Source organism: Charadrius vociferus, unplaced genomic scaffold, assembly GCF_000708025.1.
Source record: "Charadrius vociferus isolate BGI_N301 unplaced genomic scaffold, ASM70802v2 scaffold385, whole genome shotgun sequence".
Taxonomy (NCBI): Eukaryota; Metazoa; Chordata; class Aves; order Charadriiformes; family Charadriidae; genus Charadrius; species Charadrius vociferus.
The window spans coordinates 3,185,689-3,196,603 of NW_009648925.1; the positions used below are offsets into that span (position 1 = coordinate 3,185,689).

The 10,915-nt window shown below is 40.2% G+C and overlaps 1 protein-coding gene across 2 annotated transcripts in view; it reads left to right on the forward strand.

Annotated features, from left to right (window-relative positions):
• The window catches only part of MYLK (myosin light chain kinase), a 160,243-nt gene that overhangs the window by 148,108 nt on the left and 1,220 nt on the right, over positions 1-10,915 (forward strand). For both annotated transcript variants that reach the window (XM_009887269.1, XM_009887270.1), the window contains 4 exons: positions 6,388-6,540; positions 7,560-7,683; positions 8,920-9,049; positions 9,911-10,030. In XM_009887269.1, the coding sequence (XP_009885571.1) occupies positions 6,388-6,540; positions 7,560-7,683; positions 8,920-9,049; positions 9,911-10,030 (527 nt within the window). The remainder of the gene's footprint in view (positions 1-6,387; positions 6,541-7,559; positions 7,684-8,919; positions 9,050-9,910; positions 10,031-10,915) is intronic.

The window sequence follows — 10,915 nt, forward strand, 5'->3', positions numbered from 1 at the left end:
GGGGGGTTAACGTCTTTTGCTGTCATTTGTTATCAAAGTATATGTGAGTTTTTGTGTGTTTACAGTATAAGCAGTGGCATGTCACACAACCGAGGCAAAAATCGGTGACAGCAGTTGTGTGTGCTGCTAAGGCATGCAGCCAGGGCTGCTGCTCCGAGATGGTACGTGCTGGAGAACACTCATCATCTAAGTAGACAAGACAAAGGGAGCAGGTGAAACTCATGGAGAAAAGGTGAAATGTCTTGCCAAAGACCAGCCTGCCGGCAGTGGCAGAACTGCTTCTTCCCAGTTTCTCTGTGCCACCAGAAGCAAGATATTTGGATGCTGTAATGTTCAGCTGATGGGATTGGGGTAGTGTTACGCTTGATTCAGATGACCTGATATGCCTTGTGAAATGTATTATGAAATTACTTGTTTGCTAAGATGTCTTTAAGCTCATTTCTCCTTGTGAGGGGAAAATCACATTACCCAAACACAACAAAAATATTTTTTGATGCATAGCTATTGCCACAGTAATGATTAACAGTAATAATCAGCTTTTGTCTTTTTTGTGATAAGAATAAAGTAAGAGAAGTTAGGGAAGACCTGTGAGTCATTGCTTGGACTTTCCCTCTCCACCCCAGTGACAGGCTCCCAATCTGTCTTCGCTTCCTTAAAGCCCAGCTATTTTTGCAGACTCACAAGTATGAGCCACTATCCAAAATGGACCATCACATCATCATTACAGAATGCAAATAAAAGTCATTGAGAATTGTATCTCTCTTTAGTTGTAGCTCTGCTTTCCTGTTTTGATTATAAGCTCAGAACCGCCAAATCTCATGCACGAAGTGTAACACTCGCTCATTTGGTGTGTGTCTCACATACCATCACTGAGCTTGTAACTCATACCCGCACGATGAGCGGGGCCGTGAAGGAAGAGGTGCACTGCAGCAGCACTGGACTTAAGGACCGGTCTGCTACAGGCAGCCGATGGCCCAAAGCTGCTGTGTCCATCGTATGTCCCAAGTGAAGCAGCAGGGAGCATGCTATTGCATGACTTAACACCTCTTGTAAGGTGGGATTCTAGAGTGCTGAGAGACCCGTAACCTGCCTAGAAAGACTGTGTTTCCATTATGTCCTCTACAACAATGAATACAAACCAGCTTTAGCAGAGAGCTGCTAAAGAGATCTTGGTGGGCGAAGGGTCTCCCCTGCAGAAGAATAACTGGGTGGGATGTAATCTCGCGTAAGAAACTATGTGACAGCGCTTCTCCAAAACCCTGCAGCAAAACCTCCCCTAGCCTCCTGCTATGCAGGCCTAAGTACAGATACCGTGCTCTCCGCTGGGATGCTGCATCTGTCTTCCTTATGGCATGACTGACCTAATTCCATCCTATAGCTCATGGGTTCCCTTTCCACATTTCTAAGCTACACGGTAAATCCTTTTAATCTTTCTGGATAACTTATTCAGTCCCATCTCTTCATCAGTCTTTGTTCTTCCTTAAATTTCCCTGTTTGTATTCTCCACCTCATGTTTTTCATCTTCCACTTTTATCTTGTTCTCTGTCCTGCTCTACATCACAGTACTGTCCCACATACTTAAGTTGATCTATTGCCTTTGAAGTAACAGGCCACAAATATTATAGCTTATGTATATCATTTCCATTTATGTCTATTTCAGTGTTTCTTTTTGCATTTACAATAATCTTTATCTAACGAAAGTTAAACCTCCTGAATTCTTTGCAGCTCTTTCTGACCCATTTATTCTGCTGGGAATTGCTGAATTTGTTTGTTGTTTTTTTCTATTTCTAGTTCTATTCTGATGATCCATTTATATAGTCAATGCTTCCAATATTTAGTAAGCTGAAACAATTTTGAAATTCTATTTTTGTTTCAAACCAAATTTTGGTCTAAGATTTCAGCGCTGTGTGTACATACATTGAAAGTGGACAGTCCTTTTCCTTCCATCCCTATAGAATCTGGCTAGTTTCAGTGAGGAACTGCCTTTGGCTGATTCAAACCTCTGCTTGCTCTCTGTTAGTTCTTCTTGCTTTACCAGTGCCATGTAGTGTATATCTTTTCAAAGTAGTTGATCTCTGTCAATTTATAACTTTTTAATATGCTATATCTTTGGCTGGTTTTTAATATCACATTTGATCTTGCTGTATACTCTTTTCCTTCAGCGCCCTCCTAATAACATGCACCCTGATTCTTCAAACATTCCCTTTCCTTTTTATCTATTGTGTTATTCATCACTGCTGTTATTTCTCCCTTGTTTGGCAGTTTGGGTTGGTTGAAAGATTTTTCAGCACCATTCATCTTTTGGGTTTGCTGACTTGGGACTTTGATAAGGCGAGACACACACGCTGCTGGCTTACGCTTGGCTCCGTGTCCTATTAAAAATTTAAACCTCGTTAATATAAAGATGAGAGAACACTCCTTGTTCTTTCAATAAAGCAAGTTAGGAGGGCTTTAATGTCATGACTGTGCTGCTCAAAAGAAAATTAATTATTTGTTCAGTGGCACTGGGAAATTGTGATTCCTCATTAATCCACTGGGCACGTAAAACAAGGATGAGAACAGAGTAACGCCCTTGCTTCAGCATTGAGCCGTCTTGCTTTATGTGGGTTCAGTGATTTGTTCCTCCTATGAGACAACCAGCGTGGGAGTCAGTCAGCCTTCAGCTAAGGAAAGGTGGTTTTGTCTGGTGGATGCGTGTGCCCCCCCAAAGTAGACTGAGATTACTTTATTTCACTTGTAAAAGAACTAAATTACTACATCATCTCCAGGGTGTACGCATTATCATGTGCTTATTTGACACGACCTGCACAGGTTTATCAGAAACAGAGAGTACTCTTCATACTGAAATCTGTTACTTTTTTTCACTGCCAATGCAATGCACTGTAAGGAGGAGCTCGGTGTCTTCCGCCCAAATCAGTTGTTGCTGCAAACGCTGCTTGCAGAGAAACGCTCAGTGTCTGACTTCTTGAGACATGCAGCAAACTCGTCTTTCCTGGGTTACTGGCAGTTTTAATGCAAAGATTCCCAAGTGAAATGCTATCGTGTTTGTTACACGGGCAGTGAGACTGGCAACCACACTGGACTCTTTGGAGCTTAATATTTCTAAACCTGCACTCAGAGCTTTGTTAGAACAGACCAATAAATGCTAAGGAACTTCTAGAGGATAAAATATCTTTCTTCTTTATTTAGAAGTGGAAACTGTGAAAGATTTTCTAAACAAATGGTTCTTAACATGCCAGGAAGATGCCTGGTTAAGTAGCTGGAAAAATGTTTTCAGTAAACAACTTGCTGCTTGTCTAATAGTAACTTTGCAGTGTAAGCTCAGTATTAATTTTCTGGAGCGGTAGCTCTTCTTTATCACTTCGCTTCAGCATTCCAAAAAGAAATTGTTTCCATAATCTGTCAAAAGAGTTCCCGGGCCATTATTACTTTAAATGGCTATTAAGAAACGAACAACCAAGACTTAGGTCAGTGAAATCTGTGCTAAAGATAAGAATTTCAGGTTATAATCTACATTAGTTACTGGATTTTGTTTTCTGACTATAGACAGGGATCTAGTTGTCCTTACAAGTATTTCCTTGACAAGGCAACTGATTCACAGTGTAAAACTGTGGTAGAAAGAGAAAATTATTTTACCCTTATAAATTTGCAACAGCGCATTCAGAAATAGGAAAACAGGTTCATGGAAATATTTGAATGGGAACTGTTACACTGGTGTTGGGAAATGACAAAGTGAGTGGAGGGTTAACTGATACCCATCTGGTAATTTACCAAAAGCATGGAATGGGTCAATCCTGCCACAACGTTTAAGATTTTATCTGATAATTCTATCATGCAATTCTTAATACATAAATAAATAATAAAGCCAACCAAAACAACAAAAGGGATTTTTTTCCTCTCTAATCTCCTCCTATTTATCCTCATCCCTCAAAAGCTGGGTGAGACATGCAGTATCCCTTTGCCCAGAAAGCCAGATGTCTTTATAAGCACTGACTCTTATGGCAGTGGGCAGCAGTGGTGTTTCCACATGAAGCAATGTCTCCATATCTGCAGCAGTCTTTTTAGCATGGAAATGATCTCTCGATACTGCAGCTTTATTCTTTGGAAATAGGCCAAAATATTATCTAATGTTGCAAAACAGCTGCACAATACTATTTGTGGTAATACTATGCAGAGGTCACCTTTGCCATACTTCGATCAAGTATTGAAGGGAAATGGGATAGTTATTGCTCTGACTGCCCAACTGTGTCCCCTGGAAGCTTAACTGGATGAAGAGAAGTCGTGCATCTCCTATATTGACAGGGAACTAAAGACATACTTCACAGACCCTTCATTTGTATAAAATGTGAGCCTGAATTGGCTGATTGATTGTTGTACTTACTGCATAGTCAAAAAAGAGACAATCTAGGAATCGGGATCTGGAACCCAAAGCTTAGAACTGCAGTTTGGATGAAATTTTTTCACTTTCTAAAACATTTTAGAGAATGACGACATTGTCATAAATAGGAAAAGGCTTAAATATTGGAGTGGTGATAGATTTAAGGCCCTGCAGGAGTGCTTTGCGGATTCCAGGGCAGAGATTTTGCTTCAATGATTTACCTGGCTGTGACGGCTGATGGGCATGAGGGGAGAATAGAGTCTCTCATTGCGCAGCAGCTGCATCAGCGCTCCCGTGCTCTCAGGCACAAGCCTTCTCTCTTCCAGTAAAGTGTCAAAGACCAAGAACAGTCATGGTAAAGTTGTTTTATGTGGGCATTTTGTGGTATGTTAATCTTTCAGCTTTCTGCAACTCATGCCTATTATATGTTCACAAATGGGTTTATGCGACCTTATGCATTTATAAAGCCATGCTTCACGGTTGCATTTGAATGCAGCCCATATAATGGAAAGCAAGACAGCAAATACTTTCTGTTCTGATTTACCTTTTCTGCCTGAGAAGAAAGAAACCTTTTATCTTCATCTCATGTATTATTACTAGCCAATTTCTGAAGTATACATGTAACATTCTAGACTCTGCTGTACTGCACACAACTTCCAGAAATGGTAAAAGATTTAGTATCTGCTTTGTGTGAGGCTTCAAAGCCTGTGTGTTTCTGCTTTGCTTATAGAAGTAAAATCCTTAGGAACAAATTCCAAATCAGATTTTGAATGTAATTAGTAACAAAAGAGTTGCAAAATAACTTTGGAAGAGGAGATTATACTAAAATTATTAATCTGATATCTCACTGAATCTGATCCCAATCTTTTTCGACCAGTCTGTTCTGTGATACTCAGTAGCACCACAGTATTTTTCTATACAGCATTTTCAGAACCCTAATAAGTTCCACCTATTTTTCCATATTAAAAAAAAAAAAGAAAAAATATTACTGTTGAAATGTAACTGGTTGCTGCAACTGGTTCACGTGATTGTACAGAGAAAGCAAATAAAGTCTGCAAAACTTCATGAAGAATAGGTTATTATGTAAACTGCATGCAGGGAAGAAGATCTGGAAAACTGAACAACTTGTAGTTCTAAGGAATAAGCAGCTTTTCACCTGAAAATTTTTACTGAAAGGATGATAAATACAGGAATCAAAAGTATCTGGATGCACAAAGGTACAGTATAATAAAGGACAACGCTCGACTGGAGAAAGATACTCTGCAAAAATGACACCATGATGTTCTGTAATTGCTTTTCAGTGGCAATTTATCAGTTATATGGAGTAAAAAGCCTTGGAAGCTCAACTTAGGTTATAAAAGAGTATTATTTCCATTTCATGCATCATCATGACTGATTGAGAACATAAAGACCAAATTACTTTTGGATGCATCTGCATAACTCCACAGCCTGCAGTGATGTTTTATCAGACTATATAATTCAGGGTGGTTTTGTTTGCAAAATAGTCCTGTGGATTTCATGATTTCTTGATGCATCTTTCTTCTTGGGCTCTCTCTGCAGGAATAAATGGAATAAAATGTACAAAAAGCCTCGGTTTGACAGTAAAGGCAGCAAAGTCACTCTGAAAGCACCAGGGGAAAAAAAAAAAAAAGCTATTTGACTGAATTTGGTGCAAAGGTTGCAGTATTATTTATGCAGAACTAGACAAGTCATTTAACAAACTAGTATGCTCCCCTTTCACCTAATTCTAGTTGTCTCCTCAAAAATGTCTTGGGAAAAGAAACAGCAAAAAATTCCCTTTCAGTTTTGCAGTCAAAATTCTAGTTTCCTTCCCGTAAGACTATCTGTAGTTAGCTTTGAGTCCTTTTTTTTTTTTTTAAAAAAAAAAAGGGAGCATTTACTGATAAAGATCTGCATAGGAGTTGTCACATATGATTTTAATTTGCTCCTCTGATAATCTGCAAATTGACACTGTTTGTTTTGTGTCTGTCTGTCTATTGTCTCCCCAGGGTCAGTGGACTTTCTCCTTTCATGGGAGACAACGACAACGAAACCCTAGCCAACGTTACCTCAGCAACGTGGGACTTCGATGATGAGGCTTTTGATGAAATCTCTGATGATGCCAAGGACTTTATCAGCAATCTACTAAAGAAAGATATGAAGTAAAGTTGTTGGACTTGATACACTTTCTATGTTTGCATTGAGCTGAACTTGTAATTCTGGTTTCCCCACTGTGAATCTCCCAGTCGAAGCAGACACCTCTGGCGATACTTTATAAGGAGCTCTGTGTGCCCATGTCTGTCTCTGCGTGCAGCTCTCGTTTATTTTACGCGCAGGGCGAAGGGTCTGAATGGAGAGCTTTCTTTTAATCGCCTGCTCATTCTGCTATCCCTTCCCTCGGGCAAGATGCACCCTGAGGTTTTGTGTGGCTACTCTTATCTTCACTGTTGTGTGACACAGATTCCCCCATGGCATGTTTTGTCTTGATCTGAACGCGTTGCAATTTTGTGAGATTTACTTCCATGTGTTGCTTTTACGTGCGGTACCTCTGAGTAAGCAGCTTTCCTATAAATCTAGTAATTGGGCAAGAAAAAAACAAGTTGGAGTTGGAAGCCCTGTTTACAGCAGACTCTGAACAAACCAAGGAAAGAAAACGTACTTCTTCCAATGAGTTTGCAGTCGGATGGATGGGGAACAGAGGGTTATTTATCTCTGTACCACAAACAAAGTGAAGAATGGGTGTGACTTGATTAGACATTTGGTTTGGTATATGTTCAGCGTTGCAGGGAAGGAGGATATTAAGTGGTGGGAAAGGGGAAATCTCTGTAAGTAAAGGAAAGCAGATCTGGGACAGGGTTCTGCCAGCATGAGGTAGCTGAATCACTGCCATTGTGGCTCTGCTGTATGTGTTCCATGCCTAAAACATATGGCTTTTCATGCTTTGTTTTGTAGTGTTTCATTAACACTTGAAAATGCACAGTTTTCTCTCAAAAAACCCTGCGGAAATTGTGAAAGTGAGTTTAAGAAGTAAGCATGGCTGGGAAAGCAGTGCCATGTGATCTATGTAGCTAAATTTAGGAAACAAAAATCAGCTCTCAGAAAAGAGCACAAAATAATGTTAAAGCAGGTAGGTTCAACTCTCATTAATGGCAACGCTGACTAATCTTTTTATATAAAACAGGAGTCGCTTAAATTGTACTCAATGTCTTCAGCATCCTTGGCTGCAAAAAGACACCAAAACCATGGAAGCCAAAAAACTTTCCAAAGATAGGATGAAGAAATATATGGCCAGAAGAAAATGGCAGGTAATGAAGAGGACATAGAATTGGGCTACTTATCCTAATAAGTCTCTTTATTTCTAATGTTTATGATTCTGAGAAACATGTCATGCCAGGTGGTTTCTGCTGCTGGTGAAAACTCCAGTGTGGCCAGAGTATGAATGCAGTAAAGCAGGTTTAGTCTCTATGGGCGAGCAGTAGGAGGGTGCACGGCTGCATATACATATATATATATATATATAAAACACGTGATGATTCCATTTCGGGCTACTAAAAGGCATATGAGCTCAAGTATAGTTTTTCCTATTCTTTGGGGGGTATGACGATCTCTCCTGCCTGCCCTCTCCGTGCCTCTGAGGGCTGGGGGATTGTGCTATCCTTCACAAACCTGAACAGCTAGGGAAAAGCTCATCCGCCTGGCCTCTCTAAAGACACCTCATTCTGTGGCAGTTTCATTCTCCTGAGCCAGTAGTTCTGTCGTGTTGGAGCACTAAGCTTCTCGTGGATTCAGTCAGATTGGTTTAATAATTTTCTTTGACGTATTTGGTCTCCATATCTTCTTTTTTCTTAATGCTGGGACTGTTGTAGCAGGTCCATCTGTGCCGTTCTGATAGCTGGGGGAGCTGATATATCAAATCCTGGATCCCGCCTTTTGAGTAGCCTATAAAATACTCATTTATGCAAATCTACCTTATATTTCCTCTTACGTTCTACTGTACATGTTTCTTAGAAGCTCATGCAAGCTGTACAAAAATACGAGTGTCCGTACTGGAGGCAACGTAGTTTGAGCATATTTTAGTACCCTGGCGGTTGATTCTCGAGCCTGTCAGAGGTCTGCTTCCATCATGCAGATGGTACTTTCTCATTCGTTTCGTATTAGCCGGTTATTCGTCCTTGATGAAACTCAGTCCAGCCCATATGGCTATTGAGGGAGCCGTCCGCCACCAGAGTTAAGTTCCAGTTAAACAGGACCGCTTTTTCGCTGGCCCTCCTCTCGCACAGTGCTTTTTATTCGCAGCTAACAGAGACATTCATTTAGGTATGAGTTCATCAGGGGAAGTTTATATCTGCAACTAAATTTGGTAATTCAGACCAGCCTGCTCTGTCTCTCCTAAAACAACAGAGCTATATATAAGCAGTTTGTCCAACAATTCCAGCGAGGTTTGCAGAGGTCCCAGATAATTTGTCCGAAGCACGATTGTTACAGAAAATCACATGCCTTTTGGATTGAATTGATCAGAAGCCTTTTATGTTACGTCTTAGAAAACAGGCCATGCTGTCCGAGCAATAGGAAGGCTGTCGTCCATGGCAATGATTTCTGGTATGAGTGGGAGGAAGGCCTCTGGGAGCTCGCCTACCAGCCCTATAAATGCAGACAAAGTAGAGAACGAAGGTAAGGAATTTTGCTGCACCATATTTCTACCTCTCTGTGAATCCTACTAAAACTTCTAGCAACATTCTAGAGACCAATCATTACGTCGGTTATTCCTGCTTTCTCTCTCTCTCTCTGTTTTGGGGGGTTTGTGGGGGTTTTTAAAAGAAACCTATCAAAAATTCATTGTTCTTCTGCTCAAAATGCCCCAGTATAAGTACGGGCAGTAAACTCTTCTCTTTTTAAAGCCAAAGAATTAAGGCAGATTTGTCAGCTGCACTTTCTATCGGTTTGGGAATGCATGTTTATACAAAGATTACAGTGATGTATTGCCTTCTCATGCAAGCGAGCAAGCAATAAAGTATTAACACTTGCTGTAACCAAGACATTAACTGTGCTCCTCAGACGGGGGCATTTAAGAACAGAAATAATGTGTTGACATTATTCCCCTATGTCCCCATCTGAAATGCGGATTTGTGGTGTGTAACAATCAGAGATGCAGATGTTTGACACTTCTGAAAATCAAGCAACTCATTTTGACATATCCAGATAGACTGCGGGCCTGACACAAGCTGAACTGGTTTACCTCTCTGACTAGCAGAAGTCCAGGTTCAGTTAGAAACAAATTCAAGGAAAAAATCAAGATGATTTGTAGCGTGGAGGCCTGCATGTTGATTTCATTCTATTTATGGTCTGAATCTTTGTCCAGCTGCAAAAGATTGGCACAAAACTGAGAAGCTAATGTCCTCGCTGTCCCATTAGCCTTACGGAATTAAGTGAAATAAAAGATGTATTCGCTACCATCTGGTAATTAAAAATTAAAATGCATCTTTTGAGAAGATGTCCTGTAAGATAATTAACTATCTCTTCGCTCTCGTCCAGATGCTTTCCTTGAAGAAGTGGCTGAAGAAAAGCCCCATGTAAAGCCATATTTTACTAAAACAATTCTTGACATGGAGGTTGTGGAAGGAAGTGCTGCTAGATTTGACTGCAAAATTGAAGGTACTTTGAATTAGAATATCTCCTTCTTTCCTTCCTTCCTTGCCAGCTTTCTGCATTGTGCTGTTGTTTAACTTTTTCAGGTTTTTTTTTTTTTCTGTATTATTGTTGAGTTTGTGCCATTTTGCTTTACCAATATCTGCATGACACAGCATGAATGTGTTGCAATAAGAGAAATTATTTGGAGCTGCACGGGCTTGTTCTGTGCTTGCCATAGAACAGAAGTCTCCAAGAGTCAATGTATGAATCACTAATTCAGAATAGCAAGTGGGAACACTAAAATATTTTTTGAGGGTAGAAACAGTAAAAACAAGATGCAATGCAGTACCACAAACTGCAAGAGTACGCTCTTAGAGACTGCTAACCAGAAGCCAAGAATAAGTAGGAAGTCACTTGTCTGAAATGACAGACAAGTTTCAGGTGACCTGAAGATAACTTTAAGCCATACATACATTGTATTAAAGGCAGAGAAGCCCCTAACAGTGCATTTGCATGGGAAGTAACGATGATATCATTGCGCTGGTTACTAAAGTCACATCTAGAAAATACTGTATTGTTGTTTGGGTTTTTTAACTTACAAGTTCAAGAAAGAAAACTCAGACTGGAATATGAAGATAGAAAGACTAAGTTCATGAGAAAGCATTAAAGGAGCCGGGCTTGGTCAGCGTAACAGTCTGAAGGCCAAGACGGCTAGCGCTTCTCTTGCAATGAGATCGAACCTTCCGTATGGCAGCTGTTGAAGCAAGCTAGAAATTAGGAAGAGAAGAGCTATTAAAACAGAATGGATAGAGTCGGTACTGTACTCCATGTGTTTAAGTTAGACAATTTCTAATCTTAAAATGAGGTTCAGAAACTGCCTCTCTGCCCTTCTGCTTGTTTTTTTCTGTG